We start from the raw sequence: 23597 nt of genomic DNA, 5'->3' as shown, positions 1-23597 counted from the left end.
TAGTGTCAAGGTGTTATTTCTATAGGTATGTAGCTAAAACCTATGTCATAGAAGGTAAGATTGATGAGTGTATAATTAATAATCACGCGAAGCCAGGAAGTTTCTAGTAGGTGAAGCTAGATGAAGGGACGACGGTGCAAGTCTTCTGGCGACACACATTTAAGAACTTATAGACTACTTATAGATGATACCCCTAAAATGAAATTCTTTGATTTTCCGATATAACTATGTCCGACTCCAGAATACAAGCAATCTATATACCAAGTTAATGCTGCTCACAACTTTGTTCACTTGGATTTAGATTTTTAAAAACCCCGAGGGATATTTTTGATTCCCCGTTGAAAATTGAAGGGTAACCTATGTTCGTTCCGAGGATACAAGCTATCTCTCTACTAGATTTCGTCAAAATCGATTAAATAGATGGGCCGTGAACAGCAACAAGATAGATAGATATTTTCGCATTTACAATAGGAAATATTAGAATGGATTTGATTTTTATGCTTTTTAATCATTATTACATTTTGAACTTTGACTATATTTTATTCATTTTAAATGTTCTACCTACTTGTATTGTGAACATTATAAAATATATTTTGAATTCATATATTTTGTTATATACCCATATAAAATTCTATTTCTATTTTACATTGGAGAGGACTATAATATAATATGATATGATATAAGGAATATATCATATCATATTGAAAAGGATTTTATTATAGAGAAGTAAATTCAATTTCTATACATACGTGCAAAGCAGCGAGCCTTAAAGGCTTCTATTCAAAACCCGGAGAAAGGAATAAGCTTTTATACTGAATAAGAAATAAAAACACTTTATTTATGTGTCGCATTATATTATACGGATTAAAGTGTGCCGATATTGGAACAAGAATCATATCTGTGCTTTGATCTATCCAAGGAGAGAAGTTAGTAAGTATAGGGCTCTCTCTGTTAGGCCTTTGCGGGAGAATAGGCCCTTGAGTGGCAAGGTAAGCCCTTGTTTCCGGCGAGCCTTAAAACTGTGTTGTAGACCTCTTTTAGTCCAGAGCTGGGCCTGGCTTGGCGGATGCTGTTAGCTGGGTTGCAATTGAATACGTTCGTGTCCTATGCCTAGCAGCAACGAGACGGAACACCGTTGGGTTTTAGTCGGTAAGAGTCCGATATAACCACCGCGCCTCCCCGACCATCCATCCATCCATGAGAATCCATGAGAATTTCCACACGTTAAAAAAGGGCCCTCACTTTTACGTACTCTCTTACAAATCACAAAGATAAAAAACTCAATCAGCATTAACTATTTTGAATGGCGGTAACACTCGAGAAAGTATACTTCGATCACATTTTTTAAGAGGGCTCTCTCCGTCACTCGTTTCACACAATCGTAGTTCCAATTTCATTTGAATATTAAGCAACCAAAGTCCATGAATCTAAAACACCACAAACACAGATATTAGTTTCTAGAATATGTCTGCAAAATTTCATGGACTTTGGTTGCTTAATATTCAAACGAAATTGGAACTACGATTGTATGAAACGAGTGACGGAGAGAGCCCTGTTAATGCCAGGAAAGATGCGACAAGCATAGAAAGGAAGCAAGCTAAGAAGATGAGAGGAAAGAGTTCACGTGGACATAGCCCAAGACGTAGGACGGACCAGGTGAAAGAAGCACTTTGCTCTGACGTTTATTGTGCTTATCACACGGTGGAGAACAGGCGTCGTTGGAAAAAGCATTAGCAAGAGGGTGTTATCAGAAAGGAGCCACAATCCTCAGTAATAAGGCAGCGACGACGATGTTCCTGGTGCAGTGGTGTGGTAAGCCCCGTAGTCTTATTAGAGGAAGGTCCCGGGTTCGATTCACGGCAGAGGTTTGGATTTTCATAATTTCTGGTCTGGTCTGGTGGGAGGCTTCGGCCGTGGCTAGTTACCATACTGACAAAGCCGTACCGCCAAGCGATTTAGCGTTCCATGTAGAAACCAAAGGGGGTTGGATTTAACCTGCCATATCCCTTTCAGGTTAGCCCGCTTTCATCTTAGACTGCATCATCACTTTCCACCAGGTCAGATTGCAGTCAAGGGCTAACTTGTATCTGGAAAAATGCAAAGGCGAGCTTATTATCCAGGGTTGCTGTATAGTTGTATCCTTTACTTCATAACGTTGATCCTGTTTCACCATTCTACCAAATACAGCGAGAAATTGTAAACGTTGGTTGGTTTTGGTCGATATCCAATCCACTTGCACGAAACGTTTTTGCTCAACGTTTCTGATACGAATCGCTAACTAAGGTTGGAATGCCCTTCCGATATCCGTGTTTCCTGCCACGTGTGACCTAAATACCTTCAAAGCAAGAGTGAATATGCATCTTTTAGGCTAGCGAGCTCCAATCTAGACCTCATCAATGCTTTTTTAACAGGGCTCTCTCCGTCACTCGTTTCATACAATCGTAGTTCCAATTTCATTTGAATATTAAGCAACCAAAATTCATGAAATTTTGCAGACATATTCTAGAAACTAATATCTGTGTCTGTGGTGTTTTAGATTTTTCTAAAAATATGTAGTTTTAAAATTACAGGGGCTCAAAGATTTGTATGAAATTTTTTTAAATCGCGTAACTTTGAAACCGAATATTTTAACGGAAATCTGGAAAACCACAGACATATTAGTTTCTAGAATATGTCTGCAAAATTTCATGGACTTTGGTTGCTTAATATTCAAATGAAATTGGAACTACGATTGTATGAAACGAGTGACAGAGAGAGCCCTCTTAAGCATGATTGTCGTCAAACGCAACCCTATCATGCAATTAAAAATATAAACCGGCCAAGTGAGAGTCAGACTGGCGCACCGAGGGTTCCTTACTCGGGTATTTTATCGACATTTTGCACGATAACTTAAAATATATTATGCATAATAATAAATAAAAATCTGTTTTAGAATATACAAGTAAAGGCATTTCATATGATACCCAATTTGGTATAGTAATCTTACTTTCAAAGTAGAAAATGCTAAATTTTAACACATTTTTTTTTGCCTTTTAAGCATAAATTGACGGTTTTCGGATTTTTCATTTTACGCACGCTATAAGACCTACCTACCTTCCAAATTTCATGATTCTAGATCAACGGCAAGTATCCTGTCAGACACGACAAATAGACAGACAAACAACAGAATGATGATATAAGAGTTCCTTTATCCTTTTGAAGTACGTAACTCTAAAAATCTTTACTTCATGATAAAACTTTTCAAAGGTTTAAACAAAGTCACATTCAAGGTCTATAATAATGATATAATCAATTCGTAAATATAATTTGCCACTGTAACGCCGCGTTAACGATCGTTTCGCTCGTTAAGAATCAATTTCCATATTTAACGATATTCATATTTCATTTATGAACTTATGCCCTTGGGGCATATATTTTTGTTTTGCACCCACCATATCAGATTTTGTATGATATCAGATCCATACTAATATTATAAATGCGAAAGTGTGTCTGTCTGTCAGTCTGTCTGTCTGTCTGTCAGCTACCTTTTCACGGCCCAACAGTTTAACCGATTCTGACGAAATTTGGTACACGGTTAGCTTAAATCCTGGGGACGGACATAGGCTACTTTTTATCCCGGAAAACCAAACAGTTCCCACAGGATCTTCAAAAACCTACATCCACGTGGACGAAGTCGCGGGCATCCTCTATTTCCTATAAATGCACAGACATAGGATTTTTGCTACGTTATATAATTAATAAAAATTTCAAAACTTCCCTCAATTGAGATAAATGTTAAAATTTCTTTTCGTTTTCAAATTCATCATACACATTGAAATATCGAATTCAAAGTAATTTTCCCTCCATCGAAAAAATAAAAACCTCATTCAAACTCTGTTACCTGTAACTTGCACACTTATTCAATGATAAAGTTTCGTTCAAGTAACTTTGATAGAAACTAAACGGGGTGGAAAATTGTTCAGCTGGTTTAACTTAACTTACTCTGCATTAACTAAACATGCAAGTTTCTAGAGAGGTTTAGATTTAATTATATCATGGTTAAGCTATGTATATCCTTAAAACAGTGTTATGTCATCCTATATGGTCAGTTCACATTATTCCAGTCCAGTAATCCAGCGAGTTAATCCAGTCCAGTGCTGGACTGGATTATATCGTCCACATTATTCCAGTCATTCAAAAGCTGTTAGATCGGTAACACTATAGTGACAATGCTTTCAAGAAAGGAGTTTAGAAATTGTTTTAAAACTGTTCAATTATTACTGTTAGAAGAAGTAACTGATGTAGTTGAAGAAGAACTAAAAAGAAAAAAGCGGATTTGGGTGAGAAACTGGATAAGCGAAAGAAATGTAAAAGGAGGCTCAACAATGCTTTTGCAACAGCTGAAATCAGAAGATGCCTATGAATATAGATTGGCAATGAGAATGACAGCAGAAAATTTTGAGGAGTTGTTATCATTAATTTCAAACAATATTCAACGTAACGATACATTATTAAGAGATGCCATACCTGCAAAATTAAAACTAGAAGTCACTCTATCCTTTTTATCTACTGGAAATAGTTACAGAAGCCTCAGTCATCTGTTTCGGTTGCCAAAATCATCTATATCGCAAATCATATCAGAAGTTTGTCAAGAAATAAAAAGGGCATTAAAAGATCACATCAAGGTAACTAATTTTCTTTATTATAATTTCCTCATACTTAACACTATTTCACATTTAAGCTTGATTGAAAGCATTCATAATAATATTGGCGTATTCTGTATCTTCACACAATAAATTAAGTGAATCATCAGTGGCTTGGGTGTCTGTAGTAGATGCTGGACTCATTGAAAATGTATTAGAACTTGGACCAGGCGCTTGTAGTATGTGAGAATAACTCGTATTACTAAATCTCAAATCGTTCAGTCTACATTTTGTTACCACTTTTTGTATTTCTTCTTGGCCTAGGATAGCCTGTTCTGTGGAAAGTTTTCTTAATTGCGTTGCAATGTATTTTCCAAAGATATCAAATTCATCTTCCTCTCTTTCTGAGTTGGAGAAGTCATTTTTGATCTCCTTCATGTTTTTGACAATTGCAGATAACTCTGTTAATCTAGACTTCTTCTTTCGTGGTTCCGGTGCAGAAGTTTCCGGTGTAGGAGTTTCCGGTGTAGGAGTTTCTGGTGTAGGAGTTTCTGGTGCAAAAGCGGAGGGATCGTCATCAGCCCGCACTCTAGATTGAGATTCTGTATTTTCCTGAAAATAAAATTATTATTTTATTACAGGTACCAAGTACGCCACTCGAATGGGGACAAATCGAGAAAGGATTTCGGAATAAGTGGAACTTTCCCCTTTGCTACGGAGCGATTGATGGAAAACATATTAAAATTACGGGCTCCAAGGAGTATGGAAGTGTGAATTTTAATTATAAAAAAGATAATAGCATTGTTTTAATGGCACTTGTAGACCACGATTATTGCTTTACCTATATCAACGTAGGAGCAAATGGAAGTGCATCTGATGGTGGTATTTTCAAAAACTGTTCTATCTATAATCAATTGGAAACTAGCGGCTTTATACCAGAAGGAGGGGTAATTGTAGCTGATGCTGCCTTTCCATTAAAAACATACATGATGAAACCATATCCTGGGCCCAATTTAAGTTTTGAAGAAAAAATATTTAATTACAGATTATCACGTGCCAGACGCATTGTCGAAAATGCTTTTGGAATATTAGCAAACCGATTTCGAGTTTTCGAAAAGGCTATTTCGACAAAGATAGATACTGTGGATCACATTGTATTTGCAGCTTGTTCTCTACACAACTGGTTACGAAAAAAGTCGAGCGCTTATCTAACTACTTGTTCTGTTGACCGCGATGATATTGATACCCACAGTTTGATTGAAGGTATGTGGAGAACTGACGTACGCGGTTTAAACAGTATCACACAGCAAGGCAGTAACCATTCATCGTTAAGTGCAAGAGAGAAAAGAACACAGTATACTAATTATTTTGTGAACGAAGGGAAAGTACCGTGGCAAAATAATATGATTTTTTAAAAAGTAGGTAACTGTAAATTTTATAGTCACTGGTTGTAGACGAAAATTCATTTCAATTTATCATTCATTCTAATTCATTCATTATATAATTTCATTAATAAATTCTGAATAATTTAATTTCTTAACAAACAAACCTGTACTTTTCTTTTCACCATTGCATTTCTTATAAATGAATTGAACTCGGCGAACCATTTTATCTTCGGCTGGTAAACATCACCACTAGCACCAGAAGTGGAGGATTTTTTAATCTTGTCCAGTTCAAGGTAGTATGTAGATCGCATACTTTTTATTTTATTTTTTACATCTTCTACAGTAAAACCTTCTATTTGCATACCCTCACAAATTTTTTGCAGGGCGGATTGGCGCATGCCTTTGTGTTTATAAAATTCTGAAGTGATATCCCACAGACACACATGTTCTCTATACAAAGAAACAAACAGAAGAGTTTGGTTTTCAGTTAATTTCATTGTTAGGAATTAGCTATAGAACTCCACAAAAAACAACAATGCGTGTTCACTGTAAAACGTGTAATCAAGCACTGGATTGGCCGTTCACACTATTCCAGTGGCGCTGGAATGGGCGAGCTGGAATGAAAAATAGACCGTCATTCCAGTCACTGGACTGGATTGATCACTGGAATGGGTACATTCCAGTGCAGGTTCACATTGTTCCAGTAGCATTCCAGCACTGGACTGGAATGCTGGACTGGAATGCTACTGGAATAATGTGAACCGACCAATATACTATAAAAACCAGCTTTGTAAAAATCCCGTGGAAACTCCTTAACTGCGCTCTCTCCGTCACTCGTTTTATACAATCGTAGTTCCAATTTCATTTGAATATTAAGCAACCAAAGTCCATGAAATTTTGCAGACATATTCTAGAAACTAACATCTGTGTCTGTGGTGTTTTAGATGTTTCTAAAAATGTGTAGTTTTATAATTACAGGGGTTCAAAGATTTTTACGTGAATTTTTAAGACCGCGTAACTTTGAAACCGAATATTTTAACAGAAATCTGGAAAACCACAGACATAGATATTAGTTTCTAGAATATGTCTGCAAAATTTCATGGACTTTGGTTGCTTAATATTCAAATGAAATTGGAACTACGTTTGTATGGAGCGAGTGACGGAGAGACCCCTCTTAAAGGTCAGTTGAAAAGGATGTAAGTTGTATCCACTCACGGCACTGCAGAGGCAAGTAAACGTTGCGGTATTTCGTACATTTAGCTCACGCCTGCGGACTCACTCCAAACTACGTTGCAAGTTACATTGTAAAATGTACTCTATTTTTAACCCCCGACCCAAAAAGAGGGGTGTTATAAGTTTGACGTGTGTATCTGTGTATCTGTATAATATCAAAAGAATATTAAGTTAGTATGACATTTTTCTTGTAAAATTAATCTTTTGTTTTCAAAATTACAGAAATATCAAGATCGTGGTGTAAGTATTATTTTTTAACCCCAGACCCAAAAAAAGGGGTGTTATAAGTTTGACGAGTGTATCTGGGTATCTGTGTATCTGTCTGTGGCATCGTAGCTCCTAAACTAATGAACCGATTTTAATTTAGTTTTTTTTGTTTGAAAGGTGGCTTGATCGAGAGTGTTCTTAGCTATAATCCAAGAAAATCGGTTCAGCCGTTTGAAAGTTATCAGCTCTTTTCTAGTTATTACTGTAAGCTTCACTTGTCGGGGGTGTTATAAATTTTTAATTTACACTTGTTATTTGTTTAAGGATTTACGAGCATTCGGTCGGGAATTTTAAAAGATACTCGTTTTAATACCACGTAATCTGAGCTAGGTATGTTAATCATAGATCCGTTATAGGTTTTTATTTTTTTACCCGACTTCGGCAAAGCCAAAAGGAAGGGTTATGATTTTAGCAGTCTATGTATGTATGTGTGTAGATATGTATGTATGTATGTTTGTATCCAGATTCTGTGTGTTTCACCGTAGCGCCTAAACTACTGGGCCGATTTTGATGAATCAGGTGTCAATTGATTCGTTGTAAAGGTCCGGGTGACATAGGTTTACATTTTATACGAAAAAAATGACCTAACGGATGTTACATCAAAAAAAGTAGGGGTCTCCAAAATTTTTTTTTGCTATTGTATCGAGTGGGGTGTCAAATGAAAAAGAAGAAATTCTGAGTACATAAATATAATATATACTGCAACATTAAACTATACCAAGCGACAGAAAAACAATTTTCCTAAGTTATAATATTTCATAGTTATAATAATAGTTTATAGGCTTTTATAACTTGTTTGGATTTAAATTCTATTACTGAAGTTCAATACACCGAACCTACCATTGTACCTACCACAGAATTCTAAATAAATAAATAGAAATGGTGTCGGTTGTCTGAATATCTGTAATTCATATCTTACTCGTATTAGAATCATACCAGATGTTTGTCATTGATGTCATTGATGGCAAGTGGTCACTACCCTCAACAATGAGGAATGACCTAGAGAGTGTGAACGAAGCCTTCAATTTAAAAACGTACACTTTTTGAATGATTAAATAACACACGTGTAGGGAACTTTGCAGATCGTTGTAATAATATTACAGGAGTTTATCATTTTATTGTTCCCCTGAGCGCAGTAAGCAAGGCTCGGAGCTGTTGAGCTGATCTTAGATATTAAATATAATGGGGGAAATAAAAGACTCTTCTAGACTGCGAGATGACTAGAATATTAGGTCGTCTTTATTTGAGATAGCATTTTCTAGATGGTTTTTATTTGTTTATGTGAAACTAGAGGATGCCCGCGGCTTCGCCCGCCTGGATTTCGGCTTTTTAAATCCCGCAGGAACTCTTGATTTTCCGGGATAAAAAGTAGCCTATGTCCTTCCCCGGGATGTAGCCCATGTCTGTACCAAATTTCATCAAAATCGGTTCAGCGGTTGGGCCGTGAAAACGTAGCAGACAGACAGACAGACAGACAGACAGACAGACAGACAGACAGACAGACAGACAGACAGACAGACAGACAGACACACTTTCGCATTTATAATATTAGTATGGATGTGAAAGTGTGGATGTTTGGATGTTTGTTACTCAATCACGCAAAAACTACTGGACGGATTTGGCTGGAATTTGGAATGGAGATAGATTATACCCTGGATTGACACATAGGCTACTTTTTATCCCGGAAAATCAAAGTTTCCGCGGGATTTTGAAAAACGTAAATCCACGCGGACGAAGTCGCGGGCATCAGTTAGTTTGTTAATAATGTACACTGTACTTACAGGGAATCCTAATACGATAGTGTACCTACTCTAAGCTAGCTACTAAAAATATTTATGTATTTAACTACTACTTATCAGCTATCATAAAAAAAAAACAAAATTTAAAAATACCCCCACACATTTTTATTAGAATTTTGCTGGACACAAATTTGTATTGATCAGATAGTCATAAATGGTCTAATAAAAAAACTTGAAAAGAGCTGATAACTTTCAAGCGGCTGAACCGATTTTCTTGGATTATAGCTAAGAACACTCTCGATCAAGCTACCTTTCAAACAAAAAAAAAATTAAATTAAAATCGGTTCATTAGTTTAGGAGCTACGATGCCACAGACAGATACACAGATACACACGTCAAACTTATAGCACCCCTCTTTTTGGGTCGGGGGTTAAAAAAGCAAGTAAACCCACGTGCGTTTCAGTCGAGCATACTGCGTTCTCTTATGGTCCTATGAGAGAAGGTGCACAACCCTGCTATTTTACAGGCCCTCCACGAACAAAATATCACTTTGGCCCCTTGTGACACAAATTCAACTTTATACGGGGCGTTAAAACAATTTATAAGTTGCCTTTGTTCCACGCATGAAGGTGGAAGGACCTTTTTTTTAAAAAAAATTATAGACTAGCGCTTGGCTGCAATCAGACCTGCTAACATGTAATGATGCAGCCTAAGATAGAGCGTGCTTGCCTAGAAGTTGCCTATCCACTCTTGACTTGAAGGTACCCATATTAAAAGTGGAAGGGAAAACTGATGCCAGAAGAGCGTTCCATGTCCTAGTGATTCAGATTAGAAACGAAGAAGCCAATCGCTTCCTACCTACCTACCTTAAAGGTGCAAAAACTCATTTCAGCCCTGCATGAATATTAATTTTCGAGCCATTCATGATCATAACGTGAGCCCAAAGTTTGACTGACAGCCCGTAATGAAGCACATGAAGCCAACGCAATTAAGCCCGCTCGACCGTATTCTGCTTTAACCACCTTAACCATATTACTGACATGCGTATACCAGCTACAGAATTCAAAATACGTCACTTGTCGGAGTTATTATAAATTTTTAGTTTACACTTGTCATACTCCTAATCTTATTTATTTACGCCCAAAGTTGTCATAAAAGTGTTAAAAAGGAATATTTTGATATTTATATATATTTTAATAATGACAAGACAATACTTAGTTTTGAGCGTACAATATCAAATAATGTAAGTAATCACCCTACTACGTTTGTATGAAGAAAGCACCGAGCATGTTGCTAGTGACTTTCACTTCTCAATTCCAGTTTGCTATATCCCACCCTACCCATAACAAACAGAGTAGGATATTGGGTATCCCGGATATACCCCGTACGAAGTGGCGTGCACAGGTTTTATAGCCAGGGTAGGCATAAGTTAGGTAGTTCCCTCTTTAATGGCGGTGATGATGGAAAATGAGCATTGAACTTTTTGAATCAGGGTAAGCAGCGCTTTTACGCTTCTATGACCTGCACGCCGCTGCCGGTACAGCGGTACAATTCGACAGATATATCTCGAAATCACCCCGTGTACCTAAGTGATAAATGGTAGCAGTAATTAGTATGTACGCGCGTTGATGTGTGTGAGACTCGCCCATTAATCTTGTTGTCAGCAGATATATTGTGGCGCAAATTACTCTGGATTTGTAACAACGAACTTTCCTCAAGGGACTTATCGCTCAGGTATCACATTTATTTTAAGTGGGCTCTACACTCGCGGCGCGAACGGCCGCGACAGCCCGCGACAACTGCGAATCACGAGTGTAGATGTTTTTTTTTTTTTTATTCTAATATTTTTAGGGGCTTTTACAGGTGTCCTATATTAAAATTAAACTAGGTATATCGGCGCAATAATGAAACACGTAATTCATAGATCGAATGACGAGTAGAATCCTCAATGACGCATCGTACGTCGTCGACGTTTCCGAACCCCACCGCCACGATAGTATTTAAAAGCGAAGCGGTCCAGCGGAGCGGCATTCTATTATCGACAGTCGAAGTGATAACACGTTGAATTTCTCTACTTGTTTAATTTATTCGGTTTAGTTTGACAGTTAATTATAACTTTGGTTTAAATGTTGAGTTTCTTAACTTCTTTCAATTTGTTCGTTTTAGTTTGACGGTTAAATGTAATTTCGGTTAAAATATTGTAAATTGAATCTTATTGTAAATCGAATCTTTGAAAAGAGCAACCGCTGAGTTTCTTGCTGGTTCTTCTCGGTGGGAAAGGCGTTCCGAACCAGTGGTAGATTCATTTAATGATTCAAAAGTATTTGTAAAGGTTTATTAGGATAAAAATAATATTAAAGATGGGTAAAGATTGATAATAAACTGTGATGAATAATAACAACGGCGTGAGTTTTATTGGAGCAAGTTCTCCTACTCTTACATCAGAAGTGGGATACCTAAAACTACAACAATTTGAGAGAATCACTAACAAATTCATACACTTTCATTGCCGAAACGCTCAAAGGTTTGTTTAAAATACAGTTGAAAATACCAATATTCATAAAATTTAAATTTAGTTCACACATTAGTGTTTCTCTCAAGAGTGTAGATGTTGTTAACGCCTTCGCGTTCGCGCTTCGCGTCTTTCCCCGATCAGTGTCGGTTTTTGGTCTGCGACAAAGGGTTTGCGGCGCGAACGTGAACGCATCGTCAACGTCTTTTCCAAAATTTAAAGCTGAGTTAAAAAAGTATTGTCAGACATAATAGATAGATAGATAGATATATATTATAGTTTGTTAACTTAGAATGTAGCATGTTTTAAAATATTATTATTGTATAAAGTCACCGTACCTTTAAAAATTTATGTTTTATCTATATTTATATTTATTATTCTCATATAAGTGAACATTGTTCTTCTGAGAAATAAACTCTTTAAACCTAACGTCACGAACAAAACTTGCGAGTGTGGAGGGACACAGTTCACGCGTGGATCGTGACATACATTCACAGCGTGAAATAACGGCGCGACTTCGCGTGCGAGTGTAGAGCCGGCTTTAAAAAAATACTCGTAATTAAATGATGGACGAAAGTTTCTTTCTAGTTCTAGGCCAAATAATGCTGAATTACGTATAGTATATACCAATTTATTTATTTAATTTTATTTATTTAATTACAGACTTAATGAGAAGTGAACATTTGGCACCTTGTAGACTAAATTTTGGAGGCACTATAAAAACTGACACTGGTGTTTGTAATTTGAAGCCCAAATAAACCGTAGTCTGTGCTGGCTAGTGTAGGGCTGACAAAAATCATCGGCCTAAAAATATTAACTAATTTCAAGACTTAAAAAATCAATGGTTATTAACATTTCATACAAACCTATACCTAATTTTTTTATTAGGGTTCCATACCTCAAAAGGAAAAACGGAAACCTTATAGGATCACTTTATCTGTCTGTCTGTCCGTCCGTCCGTCCGTCCACCTGCCCGAATAAATTTAAAATTAACTAAAAAAAAAAAAAGATATTTCTTGTGCGATGGTACGGAACTCTTGGTGTGCGAGACTAACTCGCACTTGATCGATTTTTTTCCATTTGGGTCAAGAACCCTAAAAACAACTGTATGAAGCGTAGCTACCTATACAGCCTTTTATTATTGCAACGAAATAATAACAACCTCAGATACACTGTGCCCGAGTGCTATAAGGCTACAAAGGTACACCCCCGACAAGTGAAGGTTACAGTAACTAGAAAAGAGATGATAACTTTCAAACGGCTGAACCGATTTTCTTGGTTTATAGCTAAGAACACTCTCGATCAAGCCACCTTTTAAACAAAAAAAACTAAATTAAAGTCGGTTCTTTAGTTTAGAAGCTACGATGCCACAGACAGATACACAGATACACACGTCAAACTTATAACACCCCTCTTTTTGGGTCGGGGGGAAATAAAATAGTTTAGTTTAAGTTTGCAAATTGATGAAAACACAAATGTAGGTACTTGTAGTAACAGGCTAAAATGCAGGCTGAAAATATGAAATTCAAAAATTTAAAACGTTGTAGCCGTATTGAATTGAATGACTTCCCCGTTGCTGGCTTTGGCAGCTTGACAACAGCTTCATCGTAACGTATTTCGCTATAAATTGCTAGAGCGTAATTTTTTTATTGTAATTTAATTTAAACTAGAAGACGCCAGCGACTTGTTCCGTGGATTTAATTTTTTTTAAATCTCGTGGGAACTCTTTGATTTTCCGGGATAAAAATTTGCCTAAATCAATTCGCAGAATGCAAGCTATTTCTGTACCTACCTTTCATATAAATCAATTAAACGGATGGGCCTTTAAGAATCCCATGGGAACTCTTTCATTTTCCGGGATAAAAAGTAATCTATGTCCGTCTCCGGGATATACCAAATATTATCAAAATCGGTTAAGAGGATTCATTAGCCCTGAACCAATTTTGACCCCTTATATTTTGTTAATAGTATTCTAGTATTTAGAAGTAGAATAGAATAACTAGAAAAGAGCTGATAACTTTCAAACGACTGAACCGATTTTTTTGGATTATAGCTAAGAACACTCTCGATCAAGCCACCTTTCAAAAAAAAAAAAAAAAATTGGTTGTCTATAAATTCGGTTTACTGACGATAGTTGAACGTGACAACAAAGGCCGATTGTGCTTCTTTGTCGCTCGTTCCGCGCTCTCGCTTGCACTTCAAGCCTTACATGGAACGCCTCAGAGCGAGGTAACGCCGCATGAGTCATGTTTTTTCGTGCGTGCAGCCGGCTCTATCGAGTTATAAGACGTTGTCACGTCAAAAACTAAATTAAAATCGGTTCATTAGTTTAGGAGCTACGATGCCACAGACAGATATGGGGATGGCGAATCTTTACACGCTTGTATTTGTCGATTAAGCCGAATTAAACTCATGAACTCGTACATGAAAAACGACTTCCACAACAAGCGTATCGAAACCTATAATTCGAAGTGCACCAACAAATTGGTATTAGTAAAGCCGACACCTAATTAAATAAGCTACCAAACACATTCCATTTTCGACTTTAGTTTGAAGGTAATAACGTTGATGTTAGCTTGGAGGTCGATATTTGAGCATAGTAGTCGAAATTTACTGAGCCGATTTAGGTAGGAATTAGAGGTAATTATTATACAACGTGCATGTAACGTGTATAATCCTATTAAAGAGTAGGTATGGCGTGTTATATGTCAAGGAGGAAGTTTGTTATTGCCATACGTGGACTGGTGAAGATAATTTCATTAATTTTTGTGACGATATTGGCGTAGAGAATATTTGGTATACTAAACAAAAGTAAAGATTATTTACGGTCAAAGTTAATAATAATAATCAATCTATCTGTTATCGATCAATAGCAAAGTCGTTACAAAGTGAAAAAAAAAAAACCGGCCAAGTGCGAATTAGACTCGCGCACCGATGGTTCCGTACTCGGGTATTTTCCGACATTTTGCACAATAAATCAAAAAGTATTATGCATAAAAATAAATAAAAATCTGTTTTAGAAAAAGTCCTTTCATAGATACCCCACTTGGTATAGTCACTTACTTTGTAAATTGAAAATACTAATTATTTGTTCATGAACACATTCAAATTTTTTGTTGTGATGTAACCATGAATTCACGGTTTTTGGATTTTTTCCTTAACTTGTGCTATTAGACCTACCTACTTGCCAAATTTCATGATTCTAAGTCAACAAAGTGATCCTATAAGTGTTCGCTTTTCCTTTTGAGGTACGAAACCCTAAAAATTGTGTGGTCGTGGTCATGATGGGACTGCATTGCTGCTCGAGATGAAGTTCGAACTGTCATGTCATAGGCAGTTTCGAACTACCCGCTTTCTTGTCCTTTAAAAAAAAAGAATATTAGCCATGCTAATCATGATTGATACTCCCCTTTCCCCTCCAATTAAACGTAAAGCTTGTGCCAGGAGTGGGTACGACAATAGTGCAACGGGTAGGGTTTGAACCTCCGACCTTTCGGAATTCAGTCCGATTGCTAGGACTTCACGAGCTGTCCGACTAAATACACTTACGACATCACTATGGATGTCGTACGACGCTGTCCATAACCCATTAACTAGATTGAATTATCGATAGTTCAAAATCATCCTATTAATCGTGATTACATTAAGTATACTATGTCTTAACAACAAATAAATGCATTTTCTTTTCTTCTTTCTTTCTTTCTTTCTTTCTTTCTTTCTTACCTTAAACCACGAAATAGGCTTAGAATAATAATTTACAAGTTACATGAAATAATCAGCCCTAAAACATCAAAAGGATGCTGACTTCAACGTTTATGATGATAGTGAAGGGAGAGAGAGGGTAGTTTTATGAACACCGATAACAATATCCCTAATCGATGTCTACGTGGCATCAGCTCCGGATGACTAAAATGAGTTGGCGATAAGGTTTTGTTAGTAGGGTGTAGGGTGTAAATGAATGAATCGACTCAAATTGATCTATCACACTAATATTATAAAGGCGAAAGTTTGTATGTGTGTGTGTGTGTGTGTGTGTATGTTTGTTACTCCTTCACGCAAAAACTACTGGACGGATTTGGCTGAAATTTGGAATGGAGATAATATAAAATTTAAAGTGTCAATGCATGCGTCTGTGTAAGTACTGAAATGTATATAGTAATCTTAATGTAAGTGAACAGTATGTTCTTTTTGAGAATAAATTCTTTAAACCGAAACCGAGATAGATAATATCCAGGATTAGCACATAGGCTACTTTTTATCCCGGAAAATCAAAGAGTTCCCACGGGATTTCAAAAACCTAAATCCACGCGGACGAAGTCGCGGGCATCATCTAGTTCAAAATAATAATATTATATCAAAGTAACTGGCATAGCTCTACGGATTGCGAAGCTGAAGTGGTATTGGGCAGGGCACATAATTCGAAGTACCCATAGACGTTGGGGTCCCAAGGTGCTGAAGTCCCAAGCTCCCAATAGCGACCTCAAAGGCGTTATTGAAAAAACCTTTTTACCAAATAAACAACCGACTTCCAAAAAAAAACACTACAAAGTGAAAGATAACTTTAATTTCGGAAGTCGGTGGCAAAAAACGAAAATACAAAAACAAAGACACTGACTTTTGAAATTAAAGTTATTTGACTGTATTATGATTTGACTTAGGTGTAATTTTAATTCGGTAGCATTGTATTTTTTGGAGATACCTTCCAGGGACTACGGGAAGGACTACAATTTGATTCGCTATCATTGTATTTCTCGGAGAGACCACGGGTAAAAATATATACCCGTGGTACCTTTGGTTTCGCGAAAAGGACTCAAGCATTTTGTTATTCAACTTTAACGCCTGAAATATATGTTAAACCAGATGATGCCCGCGACTTTGTCCGCCCGGATTTAGGTTTTTTGAAATCCCATGGGAACTCTTTGATTTTCCGGGATAAAAAGAAGCCTGTGTGCTAATCCAGGATATTATCTATCTCCATTCTGAATTTCAGCCAAATCCGTCTAGTAGTTTTTGCGTGAAAGAGTAACAAACATACACACACACACACACACACACACACACACACACATACACACAAACTTTCGCCTTTATAATATTAGTGTAGAGTGTGTAGTGTGATATCAAAAACTCACGCTGTGTGGGTTGTATCCATTTCGCGAAACAATTTATATCTGCCAAAAGTTAGAGGTATGTGCTCGGAATTGAACCCCGAAGCCCCCAAATGGCCAACGTCTTGACCACTAGACTATCACCACTTACTTATAATTGAGATAGACACCGAAATTGATACTCCTGTAGTCCTGTCATTTTCAACTTTGTGGATTATAGCAAGGCTTTCGATTGTGTAAGCTGAAACTGTTTACAGTGGATCCTGTGAAAACAGAACGTGCCTGGGCGTCTAATTACTCTGTTTTAATTAAAAATGCAAAGCGTTCGAGTAAACTGTAAATAGTACTTTACCTCCGATAAGTTTAAAAATAGTCTTTGCCAAGGGTGACATTTAGAACCCATTACTTTTAAGGGTGTCGTCCCGAAGAGTACTAACGGGACCCCATTACTAAGCCTCCGCACCTCGCCTGTGCTTACGTCGGTCTATTCATCTGTCTGTCAGCAAGCTACAACTCATGAACCGTAATCGGTAGAGAGTTAAAATTTTCACAGAGTATGTATTTCTACTGTTACTATAATAACAAATAAAAGAAAATTCCGACAACAAATAATAGAAATGGCCGCCATAAAAATTAAAAAAAAATTAATCCCTGACTTCCCCTTTGACCTGACTTCTATTGTAATTTCCCATAAGTAATACTTGTCATATTATTTTCCATTCAAAGTCATTTGTTAAATTCAACAACAAATAATATGAAGTATGGTGATAATTAATTACGTAAACTAAGGTGTCAAACGCCTGGTCTGAAAAAAAAGCCTGGAAACCAAACTAAGCCGGGTATTCTATCACCAAAATATATTGTACCTATTCAGTGTCTAGGGCTAAAGAAATAGTAACTAGGTAGATGCTAAGTTTCTTTCAGGCTTACTTTTAATAGAATTACTATAGTCAGTCATATTAGCATAGAAAAATTTCCTGTAAAGAAGGAAACGTAAAAAATATGTCTATCTAAGTATTTTTATTATATTCATGTCTGTTTATGTCTGCTACTCACTTCTCTCGTCACATTTATTTACGATCCATCATATACAAATGACATTTTATATTACTTCAGCAGGAAAATAGTTACCTAATACAATCTCAATTCGACATGTTACCTTTTGGTGATGTATGGGTTGCCTTTACTCCATTTTTAGGGTTCCGTACCTCAAAAGGAAAAACGGAACCCTTATAGGATCACTTTGTTGTCTGTCTGTCTGCCAAGAAACCTATAGGATACTTCCCGTTGACCTAAAATCATGAAATTTGGCAGGTAGGTAGGTCTTATAGCACAAATACAAATCTGAAAACCGCGAATTTGTGGTTACATCATTTAAAAAAAGATTAAAACGTGTTTCAATTTTCATAGAAGATAGAGATAACTATACCAAGTGGGGTATCATATGAAAGGACTCTATCTGTACAATCTAAAACAGATTTTTATTTATTTTTGTGCATAATAGTTTTTGATTTATCGTGCAAAATGTTGGAAAAACTACCCGAGTACGGAACCCTCGGTGCGCGAGTCTGACTCGCACCTGGCCGGTTTTTCTTCTTTCACAACGCTACGCACGATGTGTTCGGATAATCAGAATGCGTGGAGCTTAGCCGGATAATCCAATTTACAAAGCTATAATATTATACTAACAGCCGCTCTTGTTCTTTATTAGCTTTTCCGTAAAAACAAAGTGATCCATACATAAAGCCTGCGACTTCGTTCGCGTGGATTGATTTATTGAAATAAATCCACGCATCAAAAAGAGTAAGTACAATTGTACCTACTTTGAATAAATGATTTTGACTTTGACTTAAACTTGTTTATCTTTCTATCTGTTACGTGTTGACCTTATTTCTGTGAACGATGACGGCTGAAAAAAAAAACTGTAACTTGTAAACTGCGTTTCAGCCGCTACGCCCTTCTCTACTAAATGTTGCCCGCGACTTCGTCCGCGTGGATTCAATTTTTTTAAATCCCGTGGGAATTCATAGATTATTCGGGATAAAAAGTTGCCTATGTCAATTTCTGGAAAGCCTAGCTGGCTTTCCAGAAATTGACATAGGCAACTCTACCGTACCTCTGTACAAATTTCGTATAAATCGGTTAAACGGATGGGCTTTTAAGAATCCCGTGGGAACTCTTTGGTTTTATCTAGTTGCCAATGTTAAATTTTGGGTGAAACTGTATACCATTTGCGTCCTTTTAAGAATCCGTCTTTGAATAAACATTGAATGGCCATGCATTATACAAAAACTTTATCAATGGTAGTATAATGACCCCATACTTCAAAGTTAATCGTCCTACATAAAACTTTTATGGGTATGAAAAATTATACAGTAACAGCCAAAATTAAATACGGGCTTAAAATACGGACAAATTGTAGAATGCTTGTCGGCGGGCTGAGCAACTTTTCATAGCGGAAATTTGGCACATTTCCACGGAAGCTTCGACGTGATCCTACAAAATTCACGTTCAGCAAACCTTTGGCGTCGTTCCGTCTAGTACTGTACATAGTACTACGAGTTATATGGACGTAATGTCTGGTATCAATATCTATTTTTAGGCCTAGTAATTTGATCAAACCACTTGAAATAGAGAGCGATGATAGCCTAATGATAACTTAAAATTTAAAAACCCCCGACACAAAAACATACATAAAAACTAGAAAAGAGCTGATAACTTTCAAACGGCTGAACCGATTTTCTTCAATTATAGCTAAGAACACTCTCGATCAAGCCACCTTTCAAAAAAAAAATTACATTAAAATCGGTTCATTCGTTTAGGAGCTCCGATGCCACAGACAGATACACAGATACACACGTCAAACTTATAACACCCCTCTTTTTGGGTCGGGGGTTAATAAAATAAAACATTTGTACTCAGTTCTGTAAAAACGCGGAACTGTAATAATAGCCAACATATGAACGCCTCAAGAAAATAAACGACCAACATTTGTGAGCGTTGACACCAACGTGTGGAGCCGGCCTAACAGAAATACATAGAACTAAATGATGCCCGCGACTTCGTCCGCGTGGATTTTAGGTTTTTTTAAATTCCGAGAAAATTCTTTGCATTTTCAAACAATCTCTGTACCAAACATATAAATCGGATAAACAGATGAGCCGTTCAGAATCCCGTGGGAACTCTTTGATTTTCCGGGATGAAAAGTAGCCTATGTCCGTTCCCGGGATGTAAGCTAACTCTGTACCAATTTTCACCAAAATCGGTTAAACTGTTAGACCGTGAAAAAGTAGCAGATAGACGGATAGATACACTTTCGCATTTATAACATTAAAAAGTATGAAGTGACGTCATTGTCCAAAAGTTTTCTTCCAACTTTCATGAACGGCTCAGACGCTATCAGTTTCATACTTAATTCAAAGAAAGTTTTCCTTTTGTTAGGTCTTCTTAATGAGCAGGCAAAACTTTGAAGTTAAGGTCATTCGAGGAGGAGGACAAAGACAAAGAGATGACAATCGTAAAACTAAGTTTTAAACATGGTTTTTATCTTAATTTCATAGCAAATAGGTACCTATATAAATATAATATGGACCAAATAAAAGAATACGACAGAAAAAGCAAAAAAAAAACACTGAAGGAGTTTCTGTTGAATGGTGGGTCGTAGTATTTAAATATGTAAATTCAGTAGTATTGAAATATGTAAATTCAGTAGGTATGGTTCAGGATAGGAATATAAACCTACGTTGCTTAACTTGGAGCCAACGATTGTATTTTTTTTGTAATTTTGGATAGTAAAAAAAATGGATACTACATCCACTTACCGAATAATATCAACGTTGCTTAACCAGTAGAATAGTAGCTGAAAACCGCTATCGCAACTAGGGCAGGTTACTCTCAGATTTTGTTATCCATACTAATAAATGCGAAAGTGTGTCTGTCTGTCTGCTACGTTTTCACGGCCCAACCGCCGAACCGATTTTGATGAAATTTAGTACAGACTTGGGATAGATCCTGGGGAAGGACATTGGCTACTTTTTACCCCGGATAATTAAAGAGTTCCTACAGGATTAAAAAAAATCAAAATCCACGCGGGCGAAGCCGCGGGCATTTTGTATGTAGTTTTGTACAAATTTTTTTGACCTACAACAATCAGCACACACTTTATTAACTAGGACTAGATAATTCCTGTTACTGTATCTACGTGGATTTAGGTTTCTCAAAATCGCGTGAGAACTCTTTGATTTTCCGGGATAAAAAGTAGCCTTCAGCCCGGCTAGCATGGGCAGTAGATAAAAATTATATCCCCCTTTTATATCCACCGATGTCATAGAAATCGGAGGTATAATTTTTATCTACTGCCCATGCTAGTCGGGCAGGATGCAAGTTCTTTGTCAAAATCGGAGCGGATAGGACAGGATGAAACCACAAACAGTACCACTTTCCCGTTCATAATATTAGTATGGATATAAATTGAAAAGCAATTCTGGTCTATTGTTTTAAGTAAATGAGTAAAGTTTCGTATACGGGTACAGCAGGGCGGTACGATCAACATGGCTGCCCAGTTCTGAAATTAAATTCCTCTCTAACCTGCATTTCTCAAAGCTGAATAATTTTCTAAGCCCGCGTTTACACAAGATCAGCCATAGCTTCGTCTTACACATCGTTGGTTCAGTGGCTAGTTTATTTGACCATGGACCAACAAGTCCAGGGTACGATTCAAGCTGCATAATTTTGTAAGCCCGCGTTTACACAAGATCAGCCATAGCTTCGTCTTACACATCGTTGGTTCAGTGGCTAGTTTATTTGACCATGGACCAACAAGTCCAGGGTACGATTCAAGCTGAATAATTTTGTAAGCCCGCGTTTACACAAGATCAGCCATAGCTTCGTCTTACACATCGTTGGTTCAGTGGCTAGTTTATTTGACCATGGACCAACAAGTCCAGGGTACGATTCAAGCTGAATAATTTTGTAAGCCCGCGTTTACACAAGATCAGCCATAGCTTCGTCTTACACATCGTTGGTTCAGTGGCTAGTTTATTTGACCATGGACCAACAAGTCCAGGGTACGATTCAAGCTGAATAATTTTGTAAGCCCGCGTTTACACAAGATCAGCCATAGCTTCGTCTTACACATCGTTGGTTCAGTGGCTAGTTTATTTGACCATGGACCAACAAGTCCAGGGTACAATTCAAGCTAAATAATTTTGTAAGCCCGCGTTTACACGAGATCAGCCATAGCTTCGTCTTACACATCGTTGGTTCAGTGGCTAGTTTATTTGACCATAGACCATCAAGTCCAGTGTACCGTACCGGGTTTTAGCAAGTTATCCATTTCCAAGTAAAACCGATCATGATAACCGGTACATCAGCGAGCCCACAATATAAATCCGTCAATTAATTAATGCAAAAGTGTGTTTGTTTGTTGGTTTGTTCTTCAATCACGCCGCAACGGTAACGGATCGAAGTAATTTTTTGCATGGAAAGGTATAGTTAAAGATCTGGAGGGTTACATAGGCTACTTTATATACCGAAAAATCAAAGAATTCCCACGGGATTTTAAAAACTAAATCCACGCGGGCATCAGCTGCTAGTAAATCCATACTAATATTATAAATGCGAAATTGTGTTTGTCTGGGTGTCTGTCTGTCTGTCTGCTACCTTTTCACGGCCCAACAGTTTAACCGATTCTGACGAAATTTGGTACAGGGTTAGCTTATATCCCGGGAAGGGACATAGGTTACTTTTCATCCCGGAAAGTCAAAGAGTTCCCACGGGATCTTTAAAAAACTAAATCCACGCGAACGAAGTCTTGGGCATCCTCTAGTACTGAACCAGTTTTCATACAAACTCCTTCGTAAAACATGCCGAGGTACTATCTAGCTTTTACTTCAGTAACACAGTGAATTCTTTTCTCACAAAGAGAACGTAGCCTCAAAGGCGGCATCGCGCAAACATTGTAAATCAAAGTTTCCGAACGTAACTCGCCAGTCATCGGCCATTTTAGTAAATTATCTGTACACAAAATGGCGCCCCCTAATGGAAGCGTAGTTTGCGCGCGAAATTAAAATCTATTGACTGGAACTAATGGTTTCTCTTAGCTTCGTATTTATGTGTGTTTGTATGTTTTTATTTATGTCTTACTAGAGGATGCCCGCGACTTCGTCCGCGTGGATTAAGGTTTTTAAAGATCCCGTGGGAACTGTTTGATTTTCCGGAATAAAATGCCTATGTTAATTACAGGGATGCAAGCTACCTCGGTACCCATACAAATCGGTTAAGCGGATGGGTTTTTAGGAATCCCGTAGGAACTCTTTGATATTCCGGGATAAAAAGTAGCCTATGTCCGTTCCCGGGATATAAGCTAACCCTGTACCAAAGTTCGTCAGAATCGGTTAAACTGTTGAGCCGTGAAAAGGTAGCAAGCAGACAGACAGACAGACACACTTTCGCATTTATAATATTAGTATGGATTACTAAGTAGCTGGACTTCGCTGTAGTGCTATTTTCGAAAATCGGCGAGGGGATGGGAATAAAACGACAAAAAATTGTATCGAAATTATAAGCCCTCTGTCGCAGTGGTGAGTACTGTAGTTTTGTAGAGTAGGACGTTCCGGGTTCTATTTCGGTAGGAATGTACAATTACTTGTGAGTTGACCTAGTTTGGTTTGGTGGATTGGTCATATACAGGCAGTGGCCTAGGCCAAGTGGAAAAAGGATTAATGTTCACA

General features: G+C 37.3%; 3 protein-coding genes across 5 annotated transcripts in view; 2 read left to right on the top strand and 1 right to left on the bottom strand.

Moving 5' to 3' along the window:
• Positions 1-23597, top strand: part of LOC123878152 (sperm surface protein Sp17) — a 104567-nt gene that overhangs the window by 2317 nt on the left and 78653 nt on the right. The gene's annotated exons all lie outside the window — the stretch shown is intronic.
• On the top strand, positions 4209-6531 carry LOC123878144 (protein ALP1-like). Of its 3 annotated transcripts, none has more exons than XM_045925244.1 (3): positions 4209-4664; positions 5264-6040; positions 6391-6531. In XM_045925244.1, exons 1-2 carry the CDS (start codon positions 4209-4211, stop codon positions 6035-6037), a joined length of 1230 nt encoding a protein of 409 aa, XP_045781200.1. In that variant the 3' UTR covers positions 6038-6040; positions 6391-6531. The 3 variants fall into 3 exon arrangements, with proteins under 3 accessions (XP_045781200.1, XP_045781201.1, XP_045781199.1); XM_045925245.1 differs by lacking the exon at positions 6391-6531 and having other exon boundaries at positions 5264-5569; positions 5668-6101; XM_045925243.1 differs by lacking the exon at positions 6391-6531 and having other exon boundaries at positions 5264-6101.
• Positions 4660-6504, bottom strand: LOC123878147. Its single transcript, XM_045925247.1, has 2 exons — positions 6172-6504; positions 4660-5234 (listed from the first exon to the last, which is right to left on the bottom strand). The coding sequence occupies exons 1-2, from the start codon at positions 6502-6504 to the stop codon at positions 4716-4718; spliced, it is 852 nt and encodes a 283-aa protein (XP_045781203.1). The 3' UTR covers positions 4660-4715.

Source organism: Maniola jurtina, chromosome 25, assembly GCF_905333055.1.
Source record: "Maniola jurtina chromosome 25, ilManJurt1.1, whole genome shotgun sequence".
NCBI classification, from domain to species: domain Eukaryota; kingdom Metazoa; phylum Arthropoda; class Insecta; order Lepidoptera; family Nymphalidae; genus Maniola; species Maniola jurtina.
Note: the sequence above shows the minus strand (reverse complement) of the source record. Positions and strands in the feature narration are given on the sequence as shown.